Below are 26930 nucleotides of genomic sequence, written 5' to 3'. Positions count from 1 at the left end.
AGTAAAGCTTGATTTTCCAGAAGCTATACCTGCAAGCTACTGACAATAGCCTTAGCCCCCTATGTTTCAGTGCATTTGTCTCAAAAGCCCCCATTTCTAGAGAACACGCAAACAAATCTGAAAAACAACATGTCATGGTCATGTCAATTCTGCATGAGGTGCCAAAGAATCATGTTACAGAATCTGTATGGGACTGTCAACAGCGCATGACACTGTCACATTACATTGAAGCGTTTGCAGCTTGATTCTGATTTGATAGCTAGTTCTATCAGGTGAGATGTCCCTCAACATACGTTTAAGGACTCTATTAAGCAAAAATAAGAACTGTGCACACGAGAATGTTTGCCTTTTACCACTCAAGCCATACCTTCTGTTTGTTTTTTTGTCTCGTTGTAAACAGACCATAACCAATTGGTCATGTCTGGACCACCTGCGGAACCAGTACACATTGTTGCCGCGTAGTTTTTAAGGGGTTGATGTGCCAACACCTGCCCGACTCCGGTAGACATGACACTGAAATTCCGTTGACCTGAACCAGCCATCCACGGTGCTCTGTTGCTCAAGTTCCATGGTAAGCCGCTCTGCGTTTGTAAGACATTGCAGTAAATAAACACCTTCTGTAAGCAATCCTTTTTCCTTAAAAGACATGAACAGGTCAAAGTAAAGGGCGTCATGGCTATCGTCCCCTTTGGGTTGTGGATACCCCCGCGTGTAGGTTGTGCGTTTCGGTCAACTGCACGCGGAATCACTTGCTGTAAATACAGTAATCGTGCGCCCCCAGAAGTCGCTGCAGACGTCACTTCCTGGATACAACTACAGTCGAGAGAAACGATCACTTGAGCAAAAAAGCTGAAAATACTTTTTTCCTGACTCCCGAAGTGAGGTGAAAGGCATGAAAACCAAATTAGGATACGTCTTCATATTCATTGTATAGGTTATTAGCCTATGCATCTTCTTTGAGAACCACGCTCTAGTAAAGGGTACAGGGCAGCAAAGCCTGACCTGTTTCCAAACGCAATGTCAGCAAGTAAATCATAATTCACAATTTTCCTTGAACCATGAACTCGTACACCTGTTTGGGTAAATGTCAAATTCAAGAAACTCCTACTCTTGTTTTTGTATGTTTTTTTTTTACAAGGGCTATTCTCATAAGCATTTATACATGGCTGAGACAAACTAAGGCCATCTTTAATATTTTGATAAAGTAGACAATTGATCCACCCAGGGTGCTAATTTTCACCTACTCACGTTGCCACAGTTTCTACGTGAAAAAAATAAAATAACCTATTATTTCAGATGACTGATTTCATAAAAATATTCTGAATAAAAATATTCTGAAAACTAGCAGAGTTGTGTCAGTCTTAATCTATAAACTCTTCCGTTGCTTTTTCAGTATCCGTGTCCAGTATACCAACCTGCCAATGACAATGACAATTGTTTGATTTACTGACCAAAAGCAACGGTTGTACAATAATTTATTTCACAATCCTAAATTGACTGAATATTTATTCTTCAGCCAATGATCACGAGCCACGATTTTCATGTATGAAGTTGTACAGAAGAACTTCGATTGGGAGAAATGTCATGTGGATTATCCTGCAATTGGCTGAGGTTTGTGCGTGGTGTCCTGCCATTGGTGGATTCAGGGGGTTTAATTAAGGGGGGGTTTGGTTCAGAAACAGGCAGCCTGTCATTCTTAGTGCGTGCACTGGCTTTTGTCTCAGAAGGCAAGCGTTAAGAAACTGTTTAATAATTTTCTCAAAATGAAACGGCTTTGGGTATTAGGTCTTCTGTGTGCCCTCTTGACTTTTGGTGAGTATCTGAGATTTTCTAGCTTTCCACTATAAAGTCAACGCTAGCCGGAAGGCTAGCTAGGCATAGATTTTTTTAAATTACCAGCTAGCATCTTTCCACTAACTAGCCGTTCACGAGGTTAGCAAGCTGAACGTTTTTTTAGATTTATTTTTTAGCTGGTTAGACATAGTCAGCCCTGCCATTTAGTGAGTGACTTTGTACAGTAGTTACAAAGCATTTTAACAAGCTAGCTATGCTGGTTCCTCGCGTGTTTCTGGAAGTTTCCTTATCTTGCTAGCTATAGCCGGTGCAACTCAGAACCACCTTTCCCATTGCTATCTTGTTACTGTAACGTTGATTGTCCCCGATGTGCTATGCACTGGAATGCTGATGGTTTACAGTAAATTAACTGTAATGACCGCACCGTGTTTCTTCAATGCATCTATGACATTTCCCTCCCAGGATCTGTTAGGGCAGAAGATGAACTCGATATCGATGGGACAATGGAAGAGGATCTTGGTAAAAGCAGGGATGGGTCCAAGACGGATGATGAGGTGGTGCAAAGGTAGGTTACGGTTCATATTGTGGTAGAATTTGTTCGATACAATTAGGAGTTTCTGTCTGTGATGTTTTGTGTACACTGGGTTCAAGTTCATAGACAGGGTTCAATCTGCTACATGACCGTACAGTGTCAACATCACAGAACTTTTGACAGATCGATGTGACACAGGCCCCCAACTACCCCAGCTAAATATGACATTGCTTATGATGACGCCAACACTGAGTAATCTAGATGATATGGGTCTCCTTCATGGGTTTGTGGAAACCATCCTGTGTTAAAATGGTTGTCTACTTTTACGAGCCAGCTAGGAAGCAATGAGCCCTTTGGTCGTTGATATCAGGCGATATTGATGCAGGTAATCCTTGTTCATTTTTATTGTAGCTAATTTTGTGTGTGTGTACACAGGGAGGAGGAGGCCATCCAACTGGATGGGCTGAACGCAGCTCAGATCAAAGAGATCCGTGAGAAGTCGGAAAAACACGTATTTCAGGCAGAGGTCAATCGCATGATGAAGCTCATCATCAACTCTCTCTACAAGAATAAGGAGGTGGGTTGACACCAGGGTACTGTCTCTGTCAGTTGCTCAATGTGATTAGAGGATTGGTGATGCTGACTTATGCTGACTTATTTTCCTGTTGGCTGGGGTCTAGATCTTCCTTAGGGAGCTGATCTCCAACGCTTCAGATGCCCTGGACAAGATCCGTCTGATGTCACTGACCCACGAAGATGCGCTAAATGCAAACGAGGAGCTGACCATCAAAATCAAGGTAAATGGATGGGACCCCTATTTAAGTTTGCTGTACTGCTCCCTCTTCACCAGGCAGGCCTCTATTGAGCTCCTCTCTAAGCTGACTTGTGTCTTTATCCTCAGTCGGACAAAGAGAAGAACATGCTCCACATAACTGACACAGGCATTGGTATGACCAAGGAGGATCTTGTGAAGAATCTGGGCACCATCGCCAAGTCTGGCACCAGCGAGTTCCTCAGCAAGATGAACGAGATGCAGACAGAGGGCCAGTCCACATCCGAGCTGATTGGCCAGTTTGGTGTGGGTTTCTACTCCGCCTTCCTGGTGGCTGACAAGGTCATCGTGTCATCGAAGCACAACAACGGCACCCAGCACATCTGGGAGTCCGACTCCAACGAGTTCTCCGTCATCGAAGACCCCCGCGGGGACACCCTGGGCAGAGGAACCACTATCACGTGAGTGGCATCAGCTTCCTTCCTCTTTCCCACTGGCAGAACTTTTTTTCCAACATTCTGCCTGACAGAAAACAGCTCCTTATTTATTCCTCTGATACAGTAGCCTGGTGGTCGCAATGTACCAGGCCAGTCTTTTGAAGGGTGCCTTTTGATCTTCCAGGTTGGTCATGAAAGAAGAGGCCTCAGACTACCTTGAGCTGGAGACCATTAAGAACCTTGTGAGGAAATACTCCCAGTTCATCAACTTCCCCATCTATGTCTGGGCCAGCAAGGTAGGATTTTTTTTATTTAATCACCGTACAAAAACAGTGCTCCATTTCTAGGCTTTTGATCTGGTGGCAGTTCCTCATTCCTCATTCCCTTTGTAGACTGAGACTGTGGAGGAGCCCATGGATGAGGATGCAGAGGAGGAAGCTGAGAAGGATGCCAATGAGGAAGAGGTGGAGGTGGAGGAAGAGGAGGAGGATAAGGACAAACCTAAGACCAAAAAGGTACTGTCAATGAAATAAAATGACATTTTGTTCCTTTACCACCAAGAACTGTATTGTGTTTTGGAATGCTAATCAGCTGGTTTCTTTCAGGTTGAGAAGACCGTTTGGGACTGGGAACTGATGAATGACATCAAACCTATTTGGCAAAGGCCAGCCAAGGAAGTGGAGGAAGATGAATACAAGGCTTTCTATAAAACCTTCTCCAAGGTAGGCGTATTGATGATTTTAATCATGTTGTGTTATTGAAGTTGAGTAGGTTTTTGAAGTACCAAAGGCAGGCAGTAACTGACCTCCCTCCCTCCTTCCCCCCTCCCCAGGACAGTGATGAGCCTCTCTCCCACATCCACTTTACTGCTGAGGGTGAAGTCACCTTTAAGTCCATCCTCTTTGTGCCTGCCGCTGCCCCACGCGGCATGTTTGACGAGTACGGCACCAAGAAGAACGACTTCATCAAGGTAGTTATTATGGAGAATGTTCTTTCATAACACAGCTGAATTCAATGTAGTTATTGAATGCATTTGCTCAAATCCATCATATAAAATGTCTGTCTCTTGTAGCTGTTTGTCAGGAGAGTGTTCATCACGGATGACTTCAATGACATGATGCCCAAATATCTGAACTTTGTCAAGGGAGTGGTGAGTGAAACTTCAAGAAATGGCAGAACCATTGTTTAGGAACTGGGAATATGCGTTTTTGTTAATTCTCCAAGGCAAGACCCCTCTCTGATGCTTAATGATGCTGTTTGAACAGGTGGACTCTGATGACCTTCCCCTGAACGTGTCCAGAGAGACCCTGCAGCAGCACAAACTCCTCAAGGTAAGGAGGCTCACCAAACAGGAACCCACCCCGGAATCCAGCTGTTTGCGTCACAAAATCAATTGCAAGGTTCCTGAAGTGCAAGGCCCTCTCCAACCGTCTCTTCTCCGTTTTAGGTCATCCGTAAGAAGCTGGTGCGCAAGACCCTGGACATGATCAAGAAGATCGCAGAGGAGCAGTACAACGAGAAGTTCTGGAAGGAGTTTGGCACCAACATCAAGCTGGGGGTGATCGAGGACCACTCCAACAGGACCCGTCTGGCCAAGCTGCTGCGCTTCCAGACCTCCAGCAGCGACACGGTGCTGGCCAGCCTGGAGCAGTACGTGGAGCGCATGAAGGACAAGCAGGACAAGATCTACTTCATGGCTGGAACCAGCAGGAAGGAGGTATGTTTGAAGGAACCTGTGGAGCTCAAAGGCTTAAGGGGTTTTTAAGTTATTTATCGACCTGCGGAGAAATGGTTCCAGAAGCTACGGCGTTTGCTTTGAGGGGAGGGGCGGGGCATCTGCTCCTTGCTTTAGGTTCACACAGGATCTTGCTGTGTTCCCCGCTCCAGGCCGAGTCCTCTCCCTTCGTGGAGCGCCTGCTGAAGAAGGGCTACGAGGTGATCTACCTGACCGAGCCCGTGGACGAGTACTGCGTCCAGGCCTTGCCCGAGTTTGACGGCAAGCGCTTCCAGAACGTGGCCAAGGAGGGCATCAAGTTCAACGAGAGCGACAAGGCCAAAGAGAACAGGGAGACTATGGAGAAGGAGTTTGAGCCCCTCACCACCTGGATGAAGGAGAACGCACTGAAAGACCAGGTTAGAGGCCAAACCAGTCATAGACACGGGACACCAGTCAGAAACCTCACATCTGCAAGGATTGTTTTTTTGGAAAGGGCAGATAAGGGTTGGTAATGGGGTGACTGGTTGAATATCCTGTTTGTTAACTTGTATTCATTTGGCGCTCCCTGGTTTCTGTAGATCGAGAAGGCCATTCTGTCTCAGAGGCTGACTAACTCCCCCTGTGCCCTGGTAGCCAGTCAGTACGGCTGGTCAGGAAACATGGAGAGGATCATGAAGGCCCAGGCCTACCAGACAGGGAAAGATATCTCCACAAAGTGAGTGACGACTGCTTGGTTTTGTTGCAATTTGACTAGTCTAAGAGTTCCTTTGTGGGCTCGGGTGTTAACGGCCTCATTTTGTTCAGCTTTTCACTAATCTAGTATTGTGCTCCCTCTCTCTCTCCCTCCAGTTATTATGCAAGCCAGAAGAAAACATTAGAAATCAACCCCAAGCACCCTCTCATCAAACAGATGCTGAAGCGAGTTACTGTAAGTAATCACTTCATTATACAGTGAAATGATGCTTATAACACTAATGAACTCCATGCTTTTCTGTTGAAAAGCAACTAAGCTGAACAACTGCCAAAGCATTTGTGTGTGTGTGTGGTTGTAGGAGAATCCTGAGGACCAGACGGCCTCAGACCTGGCCGTGGTGCTGTTTGAGACGGCCACCTTGCGCTCGGGCTTCCAGCTGGCCGACACCAAGGCCTACGGGGAGAGGATAGAGCGCATGCTGCGGCTCAGCATGAACGTGGACCTGGAGGAGCAGGCAAGTCAGGTGGCTGAGCGGTTAGAGAATCGGGCTAGTAATCACAAGGTTACTGGTTCGATTCCCGGCCGTGTCAAATGACGTTGTGTCCTTGGGCAAGGCACTTCACCCTACTTGCCTTGGGGGGGAATGTCCCTGTACTTACTGTAAGTTGCTCTGGATAAGAGCATCTTCTAAATGACTAAATGTAATGTAAGTCGCCCACACTCAGGAGATGCCGTTGGAACATGTTGACCAACTGTCCGTGAGGAACTGTTTGTGCTAATCTGTGGCTTGTGGGTTCTGCAGGTGGAGGAGGAGCCGGAGGAGGAGGAGCCTGAAGAGGTTGCTGAGGAAGAGGCGGAGGAAGAGGAGGAAGTACTGGATGAGGAAGAGGAAGAAACGGTAAGGGCACAGAATTGCTCGACAAACGTTTGATCAGATTGTGATGCCGGCTTAGCAGTCTTGGCTGTTGTGCGCTTGTGTCTAAAGTAATTCTCTGTTCTCCTTTTCCAGACAACTGACAAAGACGAGTTATGAGGCACTGAATGAGGGCACTGGAGGTGGACCTTACCTGGAGCAGTCACAGCGAGAGCAGTCACAGCGAGAGCAGTCACAGCAAGACGCCAGCTGGAGCCAACTGGCGCTCTGGGGGGGGCTCCCTGAGGCGGGGGTTTTTAAGGCTTGTGTTTTTGTTTGTTTTGTTTTTTTACATTCCTCATGATTGTAAATTTGTTAATATTTAACTGACCTGTCTACAGAAAGAACAATCCTGTAGTTTGCTCCAATAAATGTTTCTTGGAAAAATGGCATGTGCTTTATTTCTATAGCTTATGAATTTGCCACTAGAGGTCAGTAAAACATGTATTCTGAAGGGCACAGATAAACTGGTCTGATACCATGTGGGAAATAAATGTAAGAAATGAAATTGTGAATATGGTGTGCAATTCCACAAACCTTAGATATGACTTCATACACTATTGTTAGCACTTGAGTGTGTTGATCTTGCTCAGATAAGCAGGGCTGTGAAAGCCTTGTTTTTTATCTTCTGATAAGCATACAGGAAACAACCTGTTACAGTTGGTATGACTAATCACTGTGGCTGGATGACCAGTGTGGTATCTACCAACAGGACCCTTGGCAACACATTCTGCAGGGCAACCTGTGAGATGTGTGGTCTGATCTCACAGTACAAACAAGGTTTTACAGGATACTTAATATGAGGTCAACAGAGCTGTTGAACACTGTTCAGGTTATGAACACTTGATGAGAATGGACAACGGGAATTTCAAATTGCTACTAAGGCTGACCATGTATTCATGGATAATAAAAGGTGAGTTTTCTTTACTTTTCTGTTTAAAAAAAAGCCTCATTAAATGATCGGTTGCCTTGTTCTCATTTTACCTTGTACCTTGAGTGCGGGGAAATGGCCAAATATGTGTAAATGTCCCTACTAAATGAGTTGAAATGTGTATATCATTCTCAGGATTGACACCAGACGTGTCATTCGTCGGTCTGCCCAGTACAGTCAGCCTGGCAGAGAACAGCCCGGCTGGCACAGTCATCTACAGCTTCCAGGTGGTCCTTTCCCCAGGAGCTAGCATTGCATCAGGGTATCCCAGAATACAGAACTCTGACCCTCTCACCAATGCCTTTTTAGTGTCCATGCGTAACACTACCCAGGCCCAGGTAAGGCGTTGAGTTCCCAGACTGCTACCGTATAATCTTTCCACATATGTTAGACTAGTACTGCACTGTAGTAACAAGAACATAGTTGTGGAGGGGTAAGTTGGGGAGAATGTTTGTTATTTCTAAGGTAATCGCTATTACAAATCTAATTAGTGTTTGTATACAAAGAGATTCTGATCGTTTCAGGTCGAAATGTATCGTAGGTGTCTGTAACTGGGACTGCCAACCTGGATTTTGAGGCTATGCCAAACCGTTTTGTTCTGCAAGTCCTGGCTGTGGATAACAAAGGAGATGGTGGTCTTCAGACACTGACAGTGATCCTAACTGATGTGGATGAGCCTCCTGTGTTCCTAGACAAGGGTACTATTTGAACTTGGCACTTACGAATGTGGATCAGTTGTTAACTAGTTCTATCCGAGAGTGTGGTTTCCTCATAATACATTTCTCTCCTAGGATCAGTCCTCTATGTTCTGGAGAGATCCAGCCCTGGAGAGATTTATGTGCCCACTGTGTCTGACCCTGAGAACAGGCCTTTGACTGTACGACTCACTCAAATATTCACACCCTCTAACAACCATCCTTAGTCGAGAATCGTGTTAATTGTTATTGTGTAGCTGAACACGTTTCTGTGTTTTGTATATAGTTTACACTGAATCCTCCAATCCCAGGATTTGGTTTAAACATTCTGTCAGCATCCCTCATCACAACAAAGGAGTTCAACTACCTGACTGATCCCAGAAGGTAAATGGTTTGTACATGTACATCGTAATTGTAAAAAAGAAACGCCACACCAATGGCACAATAATTCTGTCTTCTCCAGTTATGCTTTCAACCTATCAGTGAGTGATGCGAAAAACACAGTGTCCCGAACACTGGTCATCAATATTATTAACAGAAATGATTATACACCTATATTCCTAAAGTAAGTACACCTCAATGCATAACATTTTGGATTTGCTTCTGTCCCACATGGTGTATATTAAAATATGTTAATCACACCCTTTCACAGTAAAATCACTCATTTTACCATCCCTGAGGAGCAGAGTCCTGGATCTGTTGTCACCAACGTTACAGCAGTCGTCCCAGATGACTCCTTTTATGTCGGTTTCATCTTCTATACAATCAGTCCCAACAACTACCTCACCATCCACAGAGGTGAGCTTGAAACTCACAACCACACGGGAAGCACATCAAGTGAGGCCCCTATGTGTAATTAATGGGTGTTTGATGTCCCGCCTTTCAGATATGGGCTTGGTGACCACTGCCAACAGAATGGACCGTGACATAGCCCCTCTGAGAAACAACCCAACCATATCTGTCACAGTGACTGCCACCTACAGGCCCCCTGGCCCCCCAGTCTCTAACTCCATCACCCTGACCGTCACCGTCACAGACATCAACGACAACCCTCCTGTCTGCTTCCCAGATGCAGATAGGTGAGTTTGAGAAGTTCATTTGATGAGCAACGAAACCTCCAAGGTGCAACATCATGCCTACATGCTGCCCTACTACACCATTGTATTGGCTCGCCGGTGTTTGTTGGAGTCGTGGTAAGAAAGTACATTTAAGAACGTGAAGCAAAGCCTTCGATACCTGTGAAGCGGTGCAGTCTCAGGTATTTGCTGTGATCATAACAATTGTGTTGTTCTGCGTGTCTGTTGTGTTGTTCTTACCTGCCTGTGCGACTGTGTCCAGGGTGGAGCTGCCAGAGACAGAGAAGGCGGGGGCCCTCATCACCACCGTGACCTGTACTGATAATGATGTGGAGCCTGCCTTCACTCAGTCCCGGTTCTCAGGTCTCTCTTGCCTGGGCTGCAACCTGCGCTTTGCTCTGGATCCGCCTGATTCCAACCGTGTTGTGGTAAGATACTGACTGTGTGTTCAAATGGACAATCACTAGCTTACTGTGTATTGTGTAATTCATTATAAGTAATTCCCTGCACAGCTCACAGAAAACCTTGACTTTGAGGATCCCAGCAACCTGTTTGTCGGTAATGAATACAGCCTGTCAGTTGATGCTGTTGATAAGAATGACACCACCCTAAAAGGTAGTATCCCCCTCGTCCCACACACAGGTTCATACAGCAACAGGAGGTTTCTAGCAGTTTTGCTCTGACTCAGCTCATTTTGACTTTGAATCCCCCCATGGCTCTTACAGGTAATGCGTTTGTGTATGTAACAGTGACGCCTGTTAACGAGTTTCCACCTGAGTTCACCTCAGCATCATATCACTACAATGTCTCTGAACTTCTCAACAGTAAGCAATACACAGAGACAACAGACATTTCACACTGATCATAACATGTTCCAGTTGTTAACTCGAGCAACATAAACCATAAAACATAACAGTTTTATGGTCATGGTTGTGCCGTCAGGTGGGACAGTAATTGGAGCAGTCATGGCTACAGACAAAGACCTCCCACCCACTGCAGTCAGTTACTCGATCATCTCTGGAGGTGGCGGCGCCGGCCTGTCCAAAATCTTCTACTTGGACCCCAAGCTGGGACGCATTATTTTGTTTACCAGACCAGACTACGAGACTCCAACGACGATCCACACTCTCCTTATCCGAGCCGTGGATGGAGACCCCATCAGACCCCTCAGTGCTACCGCCACGGTACGCAGATGGCATAGCAGTTAAATGACTTCCGTATACACGTACACAAGTAAGACAGGGCGCATTGTCCAACCCCCCCCCAGGATATCGTCTAAGGCTCCTGGCTACTCTAACGGCAAAATGAAAATGATTTGGTCTGTTGCTCACCCCACTTTATCCAGAAGTCAGTGACACTAGCGCCATCATGTGGGTGTCATGATTGAATCATTCAATAACTACTTTCTCCGTGGCGTAATCTCCGCAAATCACACCAGAAGCTGCATGAAAAATGCCATTTAGACACCTGCGTGACCACAGAGCAGCGGCATGGTCGCACCCTAAGCGTTTGAGTCTGTGTGTGTCTCTTTCTTAGGTCACCATCAACATCATAGAGGCCAACGATGAGCCTCCCTTGTGTAGCCCCAATAAGACCAACCTGGTTGTCCCCAAAGACCTTAAGATCGGCACCAATATCCAGGGCTTCATCCTGTCCTGCACAGACAAAGACTCTCCACCCACCTCCTTCATCTACTCCATCTCAGGTCACCTGACGCCATGATCTGAATGATACTCAGTAGACCCACCGTGAAGATGGGAATGCACACAGTTCATTCTTATGAAGTTATGAGAGAATCACTGCATTGCTACATTCTTCTTAAACGTTCCTCATGTTCCCCAGGGGCCAGCAACCTGAACAATCACTTTGTCTTCTCCCATGCATCGGGCACTAACGTCACACGGCTTCTCTTGAGGGAGCCCTTTGACTTTGAGAGTGGCCTGGATCAGGTGTGGCAGTACAGCCTGACTGTGCTGGTCTCAGATGGGAACCTGAGGGATCGGGGGTCGACTCAGACTGGCACCATCATCATCAACATTGCTGTGGTGGACCCTGATCTCACCACCATCATCACCACAACCACTGTATATAAACTTTTATTTCATTTTTTACCTTCAATAATCATAAAAATGCGTTAATCATTCTAATGAATTCACCTTGTAATTCCTTAAATGATACACTGGTACAATGCAAAGACCAGGGTTGTGTGCTGTGCGCCTCTTGTAGCCTCGCGTCACATACATCCGTATTACTGAGAACTCGTTCAGCATGCAGGACTGGTATGTGTGGTTTATCATCGCCCTGGGTGCCATGCTCCTGCTGGGGCTCCTAGCATGTCTGCTGTACCATCTGGGGAAGTGGCTCTCCACCAAGGAGTGCACCTGCTGCCGACGCCTCCCAGCAGAGCACAAGGAAGTCCTGTGAGTATGACATACTATCCATCTCCCCAATAGAGGATTTCTGAAAGATTCACAGACATTTGGTCAGTGTAAAGAGAGGTCTCCTCATTAAGAAGTGACTTGTTTTCTTCTGTTTTTGTGAGATACAGCATTCCAAGGACAGGTAAGAGGGGAATCATTTTGTGTAAGCAACACACCAGTTAATCATCAAATTACTTCAACCTGTGGAAAAACCTGTCTAATGCATGACTGTACATTTGACAGCACCTCCCAAAAAAGTAATCCTAGAGGTGAGTTCACAGCCTAGCTGACGCTAAAATATCCCAGATGTTTTGATACAATCGTCATAACGTGCTCTTTTGTAGGAGGTGACCAAGTTCAACACTGTGTTTGATGGAGAGGAAGTCGACCCTGGTAAATGTTTATTTCCTTTTTTTTGTTTCTTGTTTATAAAAGCAAAGCTTGACTGATTCATGTGTGCTTTGGTTTCAGTCACAAAGCGTGTGTATGAATACAACAGCAAGTCAGGAGCCAGACGCTGGAAGGACAGTGGCGATGTGGTAGAGTCTCGACCACAACCCGAAAGCAGCACCTTGGTAATCTCGGAGATGTCCACCAGTCAGCAGGACCACTCAGGCCCCGCCCAATCACCTTTTGGGAGGGCTGACACTGACCTATTGCAGAGCAGGAGTGAGGCTGAGGGAAGGGTGTCTCAGGAGCTTAGACACATCCCCAGAGGATCCCAGTTGCTAAACATGAGATCAGGACAGTCCGCTTCCTCATCTGCCCAGTCAGCCAGAGGTGTGGCAATTGAAGTCCATAATATTTCTGAGGTCTAATACTGATCTTCCATTCCTACATTCACCAAAATGACATGTGTGCCACTGAAAAAATGCAACACTTCAATGCTATCAACATGAATGAACAGTGAATTGTGTTGCAGTGAAAAACATTTTGAGTTTGTTGTCTTGTTTCGCTAGTGTTAAAGAAACGGTTGGGATTTCACTTCTAAATTGAAAACCAGGGTAGACAATATCAAATAAAATCAACATTTATTTGTATAGCCCTTTTTACAAGAAATGTCACAGAGGGCTTCACAAACGCCCATAGAACTGCCCCTCAACCAACCTAAACCCTCAAGGAAGACAAGGAAAAACTCCCAGAAAAACTCACTAGAGGAGAAAAAATGGAAGAAACCTTGGGAGGAGCAATTCAGTGAGGGGTCCCCTCCTCCAGAGACGGTTAGTGAACGTCATCAACGTGATGATGATTGCATGGGAACAGTTTGTGTATCTTGTGGCTTGATTTATCAGCTTCATCTTTATAGAATGTGTGTGACTTGGTAACGGTACGGCTTATCTAGATTCCACTAAACTGGTGTTGAGTGTTGCTCAGAGTAACGCTGCTATCTCTCCTGAGAGGTTGATAAAAAAACACTAAGACAATATTTGCCTTTCGCATATCTTTTATGCTCCTTTGCTACTGTATTTGTAATATCTGTATACTGCAAAAAGAAATAGCAACATGCTCTTGTTTGAATTTATTATTATTGTTTATTACAGGTAATTCCTCTACCGTAGGTGTAATGCTGAAAACGTAAAAAAACGGGTACATGAAAAATTTTATTATTACAATTTTGTTTTATTAAAAGGTGTCAATAACAATATGATGGAAACACTTAAATTACAAATCAGCATAAGGTTATATAATAGATTAAAAAAATTACCAACAGCAACTTAATCAACAAGAAATTGAGAAGATGAAAAGAAAATGCTCTATACAGAGCAAAAAACAAAGAAAATAAGACCTTACCAAAGTAAGCATGTTATAAATGCTTTTAATCTAATTGTGGCAGATAAACTACCACAAATTTGAAAACAATTACTAGAAATGCTTGCTTTTTTAATTCTAAGAACATTCAAACATCTTAATATGTCAAGTGGGGATTCAGGTCCTTTTGAATCTTCTTGTGTAGTTTAAGTGACCGTATCAGTCATTCAGACTTATCCAGCTCACTGTCCTTAAGCTTAGCATTGTCTCGCACCTCATCAAAAGTGTATGTCTTTAATATTAAGCCATTTCGAAAAACAGTGTGGAGCAGGTCCTGGGAAAAGTAAAATATATGTTAAATGATAAATACTGTAATGAGGTCAATATTTATCCTACACAACATGGTCAAATGAAAGTTTTCAATTATTTTTGTATTGAATCGAATGCACCTCATGGCTTGGTAAAAAAAAAACACTTTCTAATTAGGTAACAGAGTACTTACAGCACCATACTCCTCCAAGTCCCCCTTCCCCTCTTCTAGGGTTACAAAGTCTCCTTCCGGTGTTTTGTGCAGTGACAAACGACCTTTCTTTGACCTTTTATTAGGGTCTGCCACTGGGTCCTTGAAAACGTTCACCTGTATCAAAACAATACAACAATATAATTTATACATTGCTACCAGTGTACTTATAGAAGCTCAAAAAGCTGTATGACATTGATGGACTTACTCCAAGGCCGTTGGTCACGACATAGCTGCATTTGAAGCAGCAGTTGAGCTTGTCTCTGGTCAACTTCTGGAGCAGGGCACCACCTGACCCAAAGCCAATATTCTCAATGCTCCATCTATGCCGTTTCATCCCCTCCACTATCTGAATGAGAAATGAATAAGAATGAGTTCATTCTGCTCTTTCCACACTGGGATAATGCAGTACCAAAGAGTTTAAACGTGAAGTAAGGGGGTAGTGGGGTAGACTGAGTACCTCCTGAAGACTGTGGATGTCAACCCCGTCCCCCTGGATTACTCGGATGTAAGGGGGCAACACCTTGTACCCTCTGCTGTTCTCTGTCAGATTAAACCTTTTTCCCAAAATCTCCAAAATCTTGGAACAAACAAGAAAAATATAGTGCATGTTTAAGGAATGCAAAGAGGGGAATTGTGGCAACTGGAACTGACTGCAGCATTTTATTTGAGAGACTAGCGAGATAAAGTTGTGTTCATGAGCTGGGTTCAGTTGCCCGAGTCAGGGGAATGAAGGCAGAGGGAGACTAAAGGAGCACAACATTTGACACGGCTATGACCATAACATGCTATGCACAGTAGGTTGTACTCCCAAGACCAACTGTCAATACTTTGTGTATTAAATTTAAAAATACCTTGAGCACTGTTTGTAAGGGGTCTCCTGAATCTGGTCGGATGATTAGCGGTGCATCAGGACTGCGAGTCTCAATGAGGGCCCTCAGGTCCTTCCCCCAGATATTCTCACAGGCATTGTAGATGTCATAACTGTCGCTGACGATGGACACAGGCACCGAGGGGAACTGTCGCACTATGTGCTCAAAGGCCTCTCTCTCGTGATCCTTTCCCCAGGCAGTGATGGTGCTGGGAATACAAGATTGGTTTTGAATGTATTTTTTTTAAGGACACTAAAGAACAGTGTAATACCAACCACGAATCAAAAGAGGGCGCAAGAGCATGTGTGTGTGCCACTGTACTTATGTCATTTGATTAAATGAATTACTTGAACGTATCTGTGCTACCTGCGTCTCTTTACTACCTGTGCTCTGCTGCTGGCACAGAGAATCCCGACACAGGATCCTTGGAGCCATAATACTTCTTAATGACACAGATGCCTGCTATAGTGTCAGTGCCTTTGAAGTTGACCAAATGTGCAGATGCTCCAATGCCAGCACTCTGAAATAAAACAGAATAAATAAAGTCTGAGGCTACTCATGCTCAAACATGAAATAGTCCTGGAATTATCTCATTTTTTCCTTTGATTTTAAATAAGAAACAAGGCTCTAGGTGTACAAAATAAAATTGGAACCCTTTGGTTTAATTTTAAATTACTTACAAGAAAAATGTCAAAATCAAAATACTGTGTGACAGTTTGTGTCAATTGCTACTATTTACTTTTATGTACAGCATACTAAAGGCATCACCTCTTGAGAAGAGACTCCCCTGTAGCCAAAGTCATGCAGTTTATACTCCAGGTCCTTGAGGCTTCCTGATGTCTGCAGCAGGTACTTGGCCAGGATTTTCTTCTGCTCTCTGGAGTTTGTAGCCACTGTGATTGGGTACCATATCTGTACCAGGATCGTCTGGGAAGGAGATAATGAAGAGAGATGTGTTGATGATAATACCATAATGCAATGTCATACCTCTTCTAGAAAAGTACATAACGTACAGTTAATGCTATGTGTACATAGCTTTGTAGATAGAGTATGAGGTGAGGGGTTTGATTTAAAACAGGAAGTAGATCGGACAGCCACATAAAAATGACTTAGAAACATAGAGCAGACAGTGTTTTATTGCTCTGACCTCCACCCAGTTGGTGAGCCAGTAGCACTTTGGGTCTGTACTCTCCACAGTGAAGAGGGCATTCCCCCGAGGAATCACAGTCCCCTCTGGCACAGCCTTGATCTCAATGGGGAGGTGGCCGTCATACTTCTGAAATGCCACACAAACACAAGGATCACTTGAGAAGACATTGTCTTTATCCATTTAAATCCCAACACAAAGCCACAGACGACTACGATCCTAAATGCCTCTTACCTCCAAAATGTATTTCCAGCCTTGCTCATTGAACAAATCATCCTGAAAGTGTTCCTGGTACACTTCTTTTGCCTCTCTGATCTTCTCTAGTGTCACTACCTTCCCTGAGAATACAGTAGAGGTTAATGTTTCACATAATTTGGGGAGGAAAGTAAATACATGAGTGTGAAGTAGGACTATTGAAAGAAAAAAACAAGTGTAGTACAGCATTAAGCTTGAGCTGATTTGCAGATATTCCAACAGACGTTTGTAAAGTCTGAATGTGTTGTGTATTGTGTAATGCAAATCTATTGTATAATAAGGCTGAGTGTATCATTCTGACTCTCTTGGTCAACAAGACCCTGTATGTATCAATAATGTCATCATGTTACCTTTGAGATATCTTTGGAGAATATACTGAAGTCCGTAGAATACAGTTTTGTCATATCTCTCTATCGGGCTCTTGGTGTAATCTGTGTTCTTTGCGCGGCACTCAAAGTAGGAGTACACTTTACTAGTGTTGGGTGGATATTGCTTATAATGTGAGACCTGAAATGTAACACAAATACAAATACAGTTAATGACATTGTAATACAACAACAATGTAAGCTAAAGTGATATAATATAAACGATAACAGACTCCCCCTGGATCTAATGGCTGCATAGTCATCAAGGGTTTTTGGCAAGGCATCACCAGTGCATGGCCTAGAGCTACGTCTGTGACTTGACCTTTGATTCACTGGCGGTACCCTTCTCCTTACCTCACTTTACCCCAACGGAATGTGTTCTCTAATGTCAGTCTACACTGACATTAGAGAACATTAGAGTGGGCACTGAGGCATTAGAGTGGGCACTGAGGCAATTTAATTGACACAGTCCCAGTCTGATTAGAGGAGATTACAGGAAAACAAAAGAGAAACAGATTGAAACACTGACTGTTCTCATTGGAGGGGAGGGTCAGGGTTTCTAATTCCTGAAATGGGTTGGTATATAGAAGATAGTCTTGCAGGTGAACAATCATTCACAAACGTTAATGCCAAAGTCAGTTTGTCCTAAATCACAGAAAAGCTAATTTGTTGGCAGGTTATAAGCTACAATATGGTACTGTAAAACATCTAATACATAAATGGGGTTTTGAGTATTGTTTCAGTATGTTTATGAAGCTGACCTTCAAATAAAACATGCAGAGTAGCCTATACCATAATTTAATAGTTACACTTTCACTTTTGATATCTAGACCTCAATCAACCATGGATTTAGCAAGAAAACGAATCCAGTTGATGTGCTTTACTAACTTTAAGATAGTGTACAATGGTTGACTAGATACGCCACTGGCCCCTAGTTCAATCCTGTGCACTCACCTTGTACGAGTCTGTGGCCAGGAGTAAGTTGAAGTTTCTGTGCTCCATGTTCAACGCGCGTGACTAAAATTGCAGCTGTCACTTTGTACAAATCTGTGCTGAGGGGCGGGAACAAGAAGCGTATGCGTGATTGGATGTGGATTTTGGAGGAATTAAGACATTTCAAGAAAGGAAAAAAACAGTCGTCAGACATTGTTTTCCTGTCTCTTACGTTCCCATGCCATGCGGAATCATCACCCACAACATCGACGGACTTGATGGCAACATTTTCCAACACCCCAGCCAAACATTTTGTTTTGTTTGGGAAGTTTCCCCCTGTGTTCCTCTATAACAGCAGAGGGCAGTGTAAACGTAAACGCCAAAATCCTTTAAAGAAAGAACTGAAAAATTAGGCTTTATTGTCATTTTATAGCTCTGCTTACAACGACATTAGGAGCGCTATACCCCATTAGCAAAGATGTAAATAGGCCTCTTATCTATAGTTTAATATATGCTACTGTACTGCCCATGATGTAAAAACACTCATGTTAAGTACCATATGCTCTAATTAAATAGCCCAGGCAATCGATTAGTCACGACCGCTGAATTACAAGTAGGCAAATATGCAGATCGTTTTAGGGTGAAAACGTTCCATTAGGAAATGTAGACTAGCCTACTTTGAAGATATTGGGTAAGTTACATTACAAACTCTTGCATATTGCTCATACCTACCCTCTTATCAACCCTACCCTTGGTCACATGTCTACATATTTGAGGTGTCAAACATACCATGTGAATAGAGGTGTGTTTGGCCTATCTGAGTCTGACTTAGACTTCTGGACTTCCATGAGTTATGAGTACTCTGCCCCACGCCTGAGCCGAAGCACACATTTGCAAGAAGATGTAAGATATAAAAATATGTGATAGGGCCTATGTCGCATGAGGAGGGCTCGCTTAATTGACACAGAAGCACAGCACATGAAACACCGAGGTGATGCTACTTAGTTCATTCATGTCAGATGGATTTATCAGTTCGCCTTTAAATTTTCGGCCTTCATTCACATAACCCATCAGTAGGCTACTAGGATCTTCGTTTTCGGTTGTAAGAGGAACATGTATTTTTAAAAGAACAAACACAATGCAGTCCCTTAAGAATCCCTCGTAAGTGAGTCTTATTTCCTCCAGCAAGCTAGAGCCGTAGTAGTTTCCTCCCTATAAAGGACAGGAAGTGTGTCAGATAAGAAATCTATTTTGAATGGGAATTGTAATAGGCTACTGTAAATGTTACTAGGGAACAGTACATTTAATTGCAAAGTATCGTCTCATTGGCTATTGCTCTATTGCGGATAATAATAATACGAATACTACTACTAGGCTACTACTAGGCCTACTAATAATAATAATATGCCCTTAAACACATTAGTTAGACCAATATTATATAGGCTAGACTAGAGCATATCTCAGTGGTAATTATATCAAAAGTGCATATCAAAAGTTCGCCGTTTCAAACTTCTAGATGAATCACTTTGAAAAAAAGAGACTGATAAATGTAGGCCTATTATTTATAACTTGATCATAGTCATATTTATATCATGTAAAATAAATACACAACTGATTACTTTTCTTACAAGACATTGGTCAGGCGAAAGGAAAATGTATGCGCACGTCTCCTAATACACAAAGGACACATCTCACACTGTTTGCTTGATTCACATTACATGAGTCAAAGCTTGATGCCACTGCAGTTTTTTGCCATCGCTGCGGCTCGCATACGCAATCCCTGGGTGGGTGGTTGCCATGGATTCCTGGGTCACATGCGTGGGTTTCCTGTAGCCAGCAGCAAAAGATGCTAGGACCAAAAATTCAGAGCCATTTTCATTCAACATTTTGAAATGATTTCATCTGGATTGAATGGAGACCAAGAATAGGATTATTACAGCGACAGAATTATTTTTTCGTTCATGTTCAAGTACAATCGATGTAAATAGCCGTTGTCCATTTCGCAGCAAACCATTTTGTACTTATTTCTCGTAGATTTACAACAGGAATGAGTATAGAAATTCCTGCAGGACTGACGGAGCTATTGCAAAGCTTTACCGTAGAAGTGTTGAGGAGTCAGCCTACAGATTTGCTCGAGTTTGCTGTGCATTATTTTTCCGATTTGAAGGACAGTGAAACTAGTGGGGCCGCGTTTGGCAATGACCAAAATTCGGCCACAAAACCTGGGAAAGCGGTCAACTTCATCGAAGAAACCATGCAAATTGATTCAGAAAATGGAGAAGAGGAGGAAGAGGATGACGAAGAATTCGTAGGTAATATAATATAATAGAACTGTAAGATACGACATTGTGGATAATAGGACATTCAAATGCAACTTCTCTATTGTGGTTAGAAAAACCTCGTGAGCTACTCAGACAGCGATGCATTCGGTAGGGTGAAATGCTTGCCACATTTTAACAATGATGCCTATCGAGGTAATAATGTGCCATATATGGTCATGGAGGCTGATTGATGTCAATGAACATGCTGCACAGCTGTGTAGCCCTTGATCGGAGCAGACAGCTTATCGTGAGAATGACATCGTTGCACAATACTTGTCACCGTCATAGTTGGTTATAACCCATCCTCTGCTGGCCTACAGTTGATATTCTTGATGGCACAAGTCTGTTGACTACTAAATAGCTGATATTTAGGGGACATTATTTCTGACAACTGTGTGTCCTATATGAAAGAAAATATGGGTAAAAAACTAACTAGGCCCAGGAGTAAACAGCCAATGTGCAGTTTCAAAATGAATGGTTTCGAATGGTTTCAGTTCAGTTAACATTCTAAATCAATTAAGGTCAGTATATTTTGCAGACATTAATGCTTTTGATGGCAAACATATTTCTTGGCCTGTGACATGGAATGACTTTCAGGAATTTTGTCAAACTGAAAAGCTATGGTCAGCAAGTCAAGTTCTGTGGAATGGTCAAGATATTTGAGGACAGGTCCATCCAATCTCCATGTCGTGCCTTGGTAGTCTTTCTAACATGAGGAAAGCCATAATCACATCACCAACCCTGTGCCTTCTAATGTCATTCTGCCCTCTTGAGAGCTTAGTATGTCTAGAGCAGCTTGGTAACAAGGTATTCATGCAAGAGACCTCCCACCTTATGTATTTTTCATGGGGGGCTGTTGTTTTTTTTTATAGCCAAGTGCTTCACTAACGTTTAGCTTAGAGAAGCAAATTTACTGCACAGGACTCAGCCACAATTCTTATTGAAATGAAATTGAATTTGAGCCAAGTTTGCATCCCTGGTAGAGTTAAATGGAGGGGGAAGTGGGGCAGTCAGCTGTTTGACAAAGTAACTTGCCCAGTTCGGGTTAGCTTTGGTCGAAGCTAAACAAGACACATTTCTCTTATCGGTTTCATTCATTACTGATTCAGCAGGAATTCTTAAAATAAATGGTTAAATGGTTCCCTTTATGTTTGACTTTATTACAGCCCCAGTGATCAACAGATTCATCAGAAGAGCCTCAGGTAAGTTTCCCTCCCATGATTTTGGTTTACTTAAAAGAAACCCACAGAAACGGTAGGGCCAATGCTCCACAATATCCCAAATAAACCTGTAAACCAACATTGCATTGGAAACGTGCAGCAAGAAATGTGACAACATTTTACTTGGAAACCCACATTATTATCCTGTATTTCTGCTGGCCTGTTAGGTCTGCTGATATTGGTGTGCTGCTGGTCAGTGGTCAGGGACAGCAGCTTTTGGGTACGTGCTTGTAGTGAGACTAACGCCAGCAATCATCATTTAGTTCTCTCAATTCTCAGAACACAGAACCATTTCAATTCAGTTGACCTTATCTGGAATTTTCAATCCACCATCTTCTCTTTTATTGTTTATTTCAGAGATACTTGGCTGCTTCTGAGGGTATTGTAGAATGGAGTAGCAAATATGTTTTACTTATCAAATGTGTTCATTTATTTGATGTAACTATGAGGTTTAGGTATAGAATTGTGGATAAAAATGCCTGGATAATTCCACTCAGTGGACACGTCACATTAATCCTTTTCTCGCACTTCTTTTGACTTCCTTTGGCTTTGACACATTCTTCACTCAAAAAGGCCTTAGCAGATTTGGCCCTGAACAGTGCACCTTGAGACAAGACAAAACGGTTTAATTTCTCCCTCCCACTGCTTATAATAAAGATAAATTACCGTCATCTTTATCTTCCTTTATGATTTGAAACAGCTTACTTTCCCCAAGGTCTACTTCAGTGAATGACGTGGGACAGGCTACTAGGTGCAGAACACTGTTGGTGAACATCACCTAGCCTAATCTCTTGTGTGGGACGGGGCATTGATCCAGACAGCACAGCAGTGTTGGCACTGAAGCTTATCTGTCCGCATGTTGGGTCATTAGATGGCTAAAGCCAGTGGGTAGAGGGAAGTCATACCAATAGTGTATAGCCCCTCTCTATAGTGCAGAGAGGGGCAATCTTGCTTTTCCAGTCTCTTGGACTGTGCATTTTGAAAGCCTTAGAGTTATGTAATGTATTATGTACTTGTCTGTAAAACACAGTGTAAAACATATTAGAAATGACAACAATAGACGATAGAAGATTTTAGACCCAAGTTTTTTACATCCACTCAATCGAAATGTTGAAATCTTGTCTTGTCTGGTTGGCTGTGAAGTCTCTCATGTGATATGTTTACAAAAGTAAAGATTTATTAGGACTACATCATTTTTTCCACTACATATCTTAGTGATGTAATTGAATATTTCCTTACAGGAAAGAGAGAACCAATATTTGTGCAAGCGACATCTTGACAAAATCATATTAAATCCAAGCACTTTGGAGAACAGTGCCATTTTATTGAATATTGCCCTTAAATCCACCAGTATCAGACAGCTGCTTATATGACTTGGATTATGTATTTTCGTAGTCCTCTCTCTTGGACCATTTCCCAGATATCGTCTTTGTTTACAAAGTCTGACAGCTTTTGTCTAATGGGATTTTACATTTCTGGTCAGCTCATTGTCATGCAGTGAATGTGAGGTTTGTATTTCTCGTCTCACACACAGTATGTGCAGAGGCCTTCAACCCCGATGAAGATGAAGACGACAAAGAGCCATGGGTGAGCAGTTTGTCCTACTATCAGGTTGCCGCAAACAAAGAATACTTCTCAGACATGACAAAAGGGGAATTTCTGCAAAGTGTTTGTTTACAGCATGTGATAGAAACATACCTTTTGCAGGCCTTGTGTATCTCACGGTTGCATGAGTTACATGCATGGGCCTATTGTTTCTGTTGGGTTTGCAGGTCACCCATCCTAAAACGGATGAACAGAGGCAGAGGCTACAGGAGGCGTGTAGGGACATCATTCTGTTCAAGAACTTGGACACGGTAAATGGACTGTTCTAAAACCAGAGTCAGTGGAGGACTCTTAGTCCACTGTTGTGGTTGAGTGGACTCTCCCAGCTCCTAATTTACACATTAAGGAGAACAGTACATAGCCTGGGGTCGACTGCTTTTTTGCCATGGCTCAGTGCACTCTCTGGCTGCTTAGACAGTATTTGTTGTTGCCGCAATGACATCTGTATAAAGCAGTGCAATGTGTTTTCCTTATTATAAGATTGTATCTTGTATCGTGCCTAATAAATCACAATAAAAAGGCTTTTATTTACGTTGTTTATCAGGTTTTCATCTAAATGTGTATCATTTGATTTAATAATTCCATAGGAACAAATGTCTCAAGTGCTAGATGCCATGTTTGAGAAGGTATTTGAAGTGGAAGAGCACGTCATTGATCAAGACGATGATGGCGACAACTTCTACGTCATTGAAAGGTAAACTCCTTCACATTCTACGCTAATAATTTATGTGTCTCAGCATTTGCTTTGAAGGGGAATTCTAATCATACTACTGTAATCACGCTGCTGTACTAAGCAGTGGTCAGTGATGATGCGAGTCAGTATTCCATGTATATCTTCTTTTTCTCCTGTTTTCCTTGCATGACATCTCTTGCAGAGGTACACTGGATATCTTCATGAGAGCTGACGGTGTAGAAAAAAACGTTGGATCTTATGACAACAAGGGCAGCTTTGGGGAGCTGGCGCTGATGTACAACACCCCTAGGGCTGCTACCATCATTACCACCTCACCAGGAGCACTTTGGTGCCTGGTTAGTACTGTAACTCCTCATGTTGGACACAATTTCCCTCTATATGACAGTTAGAAGATGATGTAGAAATGCTATTAGCAAGTTGTGTGTCCTGGCTGCAGATATTTGGAAGTGGCCAATATTGGTGAAAAAAAACCCCACATCTGATTAGGCCAAGCACCTTAGCGGCAGATAAATAGGTAATGTTAGAGGTAACATAATCAGATGGGTCAATATAAGAAAGGAAAGTCATTTTTTCCATGACAGTTTTTAAAGTTTTATTTCAATGATATTCAGCACCACCCGCTGGTAAGATAAAATAATAAAACCTAACCAATACTACACACGTATTGGAAGTTGACAAGTTACCTGTTACCATGCTGAATGTAACATGACTTGTTTCAGGACCGTCTGACATTTAGGAGGATCATTGTTAAGAACAATGCCAAAAAGAGGAGGCTGTATGAGACCTTCATTGAGACATTACCACTGCTAACTTCATTAGAGGTGACGATCCTTAAATTGTTTTCCTGTAAATAGTCTTCATCCTCTGTAGATGTACCTTTTTGTAGATGCCTTTTAAAATATCACAAATCTGTCTTGCTACTGTCCTTTCATCCCCAGCTCTCTGAGAGAATGAAGGTAGTAGATGTGTTGTCCTCAAAAGTTTACTGCGATGGAGAACAGATTATTGCTCAGGTTGATTTTCTTTCATACTTTCTACAGTTTCTACAGTGACTAATGACAGTGACAAATGACTAAATGTAAATGTACAGGTACAATGCACCGTATTCTCAGGATTATGAACTGTTTTTGTTGCAGGGTGATCTAGCAAATTGTTTCTACATTGTTGAATCTGGTCAAGTTAGAATCACAATGAAGAGAAGCAGGGTAAGTGGACATTAGATTCAAATGTATTCCATATAAAAATTGTACTGTTGGATAAAAGGAGTGCATTTGTTGTTGTTTGTTTTATTGCCAGACGAAAAAAGACCAAGAGGATGAAGAGGTGGATATAGCCACATGCTCCAGAGGGCAGTATTTTGGCGAGTTGGCACTTGTAACAAATAAACCCAGAGCCGCGTCAGCCTATGCTGTTGGAAGCGTAAAGTGTTTAGGTACTTTTATGACTGTTAGTATGAAGTACTACTGTATGTGTGAACAGTGAAACATGCAACAGACAACTGAAAGCACACGCTTTAGCCTAGACTGTCTTCTAAGAGGGTAATTTTCCACATAAGTGTCTGGAAATTGGTCTGATCAGCACCCAAATAATAATGAAGATTAATCTGTTTTAAAGGTTACAAAGGCAGATGCTTTTACCATTTTTGTAACTAACCTCTTCTTGTATTGACCAGTTATGGACATTCAAGCCTTTGAGAGATTGCTGGGACCATGCATGGACATCATGAAGAGAAACATTGCCAATTATGAAGAGCAGCTGGTGACCCTCTTTGGGAGTAGCACTGACATTGAGGATCAAAATGCACGAGAAAAGAAATAACCAGCAATGGACTTTTCTGAGCTGAAGAATGGTGATATTGGGGGATGAAAAATTATACTAATGATTATTTTTCATTACTATCTTTTTATGGTTCATTTTCCTATCCAAACTGGGAAATTCTTTATCTTACCATTAAGGGAAACATTTTAAAATATATATATACAAATAGTATACTGTCCACGTTTATAAACAATGGTAAAATATTTGTTATGGATGATTAGATTGAAGTTTATTCTAAAACATAGATACTGTTTGTTTTTTTTGTCACAACACAAATTCTTTACGTCATATAATTTCTGTTTTTATTGTCTTTCAGCATCACTTGTTTGCATATCACTTCTGTGACAGCATATAGTAAATCTTCCCATGATATTCCTAATGACAATTTCATATAGGACAAAAATTCCTGTGCCAAAGGTGATTAAGTATAGATGACAGCAAACTATTTGCTCTATTATTTAATAATAACATTTTAATAATGACATTTTCCTATTGTCACACTTTGAGACTGGCAATTTTTCTTTCAGAGGAAGATTTCTGTGTAATCAGGTTTTGTACTACAACAGCTGTCTTGTTAACTTTTTTCATCAGAGAATGTACATTTACTGTTTGGGGAAATATGTCTATATACAGTAGGCTACATGTAATTTAATGAACTGTTATTCATTCTTTACCATGTGTAATATGGCATTAATGCCATAATTTTGCATACAAACATCACAAATGTGGCTGGTAATTTTGTAAAAGTTGACTGTCAGCTTACCAAAAGTATTGGATATTATGACTTGATAAGCCTAATCATCAATGATTTGAACTGCAGATAAGGACACTAAAAGGACACTACATTTTGAGCACATTTTGTTTGGAATTTCTGTTTCGTTTAGAATTGAAATGCTTGTGCCAATTAACAAAGTATGATGTTTTAGCCATCACTTCCTGCAATGACAATATGTTTGTGTTGTCTACCTCTAAATTATACAACTTCACTTCACAAACATTGCAGTAGCCATACGTTAAGACTGCGTACTACATAGCAGCCTCTAGTGGCTACATATCCGTCGTATTTTCACTGTATAGTTTTTTCTTTGTCTATCATCTAAAAGTTGTAACTTACTTATTTGCACTCTCGACTTTTGTGTTTGAATTATAGTCGGAAACTCCCGGTCTGATTTGGAAGTGTTGTCATTTATACTGTCAATGACTAAATTAATGTAGTCTTCAATGTGTCACAATACAATAAAGACCCTTTTTCTATTCAGTCTGTTTTACGTTACCCAAATGTATTTCGTGCCTAGATTTTCTTTCTTTTTAACCTGGGTAGGCCTGTTGTGTGAAAACACTTTTGACATAACTTGGAAAACAATCACTGTATCTTAATTATGACAAAGTCATCTTTTTTCATACATATCCTTTCCTACAGATGTTACTAGGAAATAACGGGTGGGCATTT

General features: G+C 42.4%; 5 protein-coding genes across 6 annotated transcripts in view; 3 read left to right on the top strand and 2 right to left on the bottom strand.

Annotated features, from left to right (window-relative positions):
- nt5dc3 (5'-nucleotidase domain containing 3) overlaps window positions 1-795 on the bottom strand; it is a 7663-nt gene extending 6868 nt beyond the window's left edge. Inside the window, exon 1 of the mRNA XM_067235331.1 lies at window positions 368-795. Coding sequence (XP_067091432.1) covers window positions 368-674 — 307 coding nt within the window. The 5' untranslated portion in view covers window positions 675-795. The remainder of the gene's footprint in view (window positions 1-367) is intronic.
- Window positions 796-1673: 878 nt separating this feature from the next.
- On the top strand, window positions 1674-7246 carry LOC136942133 (endoplasmin-like). Its single transcript, XM_067234921.1, has 18 exons — window positions 1674-1812; window positions 2257-2359; window positions 2762-2903; window positions 3007-3123; window positions 3228-3559; window positions 3720-3831; window positions 3928-4050; window positions 4141-4257; window positions 4368-4505; window positions 4608-4685; window positions 4801-4866; window positions 4983-5252; window positions 5423-5668; window positions 5831-5967; window positions 6102-6180; window positions 6305-6460; window positions 6749-6844; window positions 6956-7246. Exons 1-18 carry the CDS (start codon window positions 1764-1766, stop codon window positions 6977-6979), a joined length of 2385 nt encoding a protein of 794 aa, XP_067091022.1. The 5' UTR covers window positions 1674-1763; the 3' UTR covers window positions 6980-7246.
- A 459-nt stretch (window positions 7247-7705) lies between these two features.
- Window positions 7706-12799, top strand: LOC136942134 (cadherin-related family member 3-like). The gene is made up of 19 exons (XM_067234922.1): window positions 7706-7772; window positions 7926-8128; window positions 8332-8488; window positions 8582-8667; window positions 8772-8869; window positions 8949-9050; window positions 9138-9283; window positions 9372-9564; window positions 9824-9989; window positions 10074-10176; window positions 10287-10385; window positions 10504-10745; window positions 11098-11266; window positions 11404-11645; window positions 11788-11981; window positions 12110-12123; window positions 12225-12250; window positions 12326-12374; window positions 12453-12799. Exons 1-19 carry the CDS (start codon window positions 7706-7708, stop codon window positions 12797-12799), a joined length of 2703 nt encoding a protein of 900 aa, XP_067091023.1.
- An 829-nt stretch (window positions 12800-13628) lies between these two features.
- LOC136942135 (nicotinamide phosphoribosyltransferase-like) lies at window positions 13629-17894 on the bottom strand. 2 transcript variants are annotated; one of them, XM_067234924.1, is made up of 11 exons: window positions 17844-17894; window positions 16875-17031; window positions 16504-16607; window positions 16270-16398; window positions 15891-16049; window positions 15506-15642; window positions 15105-15330; window positions 14711-14830; window positions 14459-14599; window positions 14233-14367; window positions 13630-14064 (listed from the first exon to the last, which is right to left on the bottom strand). In XM_067234924.1, the coding sequence occupies exons 1-11, from the start codon at window positions 17889-17891 to the stop codon at window positions 13954-13956; spliced, it is 1467 nt and encodes a 488-aa protein (XP_067091025.1). In that variant the 5' UTR covers window positions 17892-17894; the 3' UTR covers window positions 13630-13953. The 2 variants fall into 2 exon arrangements, with proteins under 2 accessions (XP_067091026.1, XP_067091025.1); XM_067234925.1 differs by lacking the exon at window positions 14711-14830 and having other exon boundaries at window positions 13629-14064.
- A 1937-nt stretch (window positions 17895-19831) lies between these two features.
- LOC136942136 (cAMP-dependent protein kinase type II-beta regulatory subunit-like) lies at window positions 19832-26718 on the top strand. Its single transcript, XM_067234926.1, has 11 exons — window positions 19832-20134; window positions 21310-21345; window positions 22898-22950; window positions 23136-23219; window positions 23556-23662; window positions 23844-23997; window positions 24382-24483; window positions 24601-24675; window positions 24799-24867; window positions 24959-25094; window positions 25335-26718. The coding sequence occupies exons 1-11, from the start codon at window positions 19870-19872 to the stop codon at window positions 25478-25480; spliced, it is 1227 nt and encodes a 408-aa protein (XP_067091027.1). The 5' UTR covers window positions 19832-19869; the 3' UTR covers window positions 25481-26718.
- Window positions 26719-26930: the final 212 nt, after the last annotated feature.

The sequence above is a fragment of the Osmerus mordax genome, chromosome 4, assembly GCF_038355195.1.
Source record: "Osmerus mordax isolate fOsmMor3 chromosome 4, fOsmMor3.pri, whole genome shotgun sequence".
In the NCBI taxonomy this organism is placed as follows: domain Eukaryota; kingdom Metazoa; phylum Chordata; class Actinopteri; order Osmeriformes; family Osmeridae; genus Osmerus; species Osmerus mordax.
The sequence above is the reverse complement of the archived record's forward strand: the minus strand, read 5'-3'. Positions and strand labels throughout refer to the sequence as shown.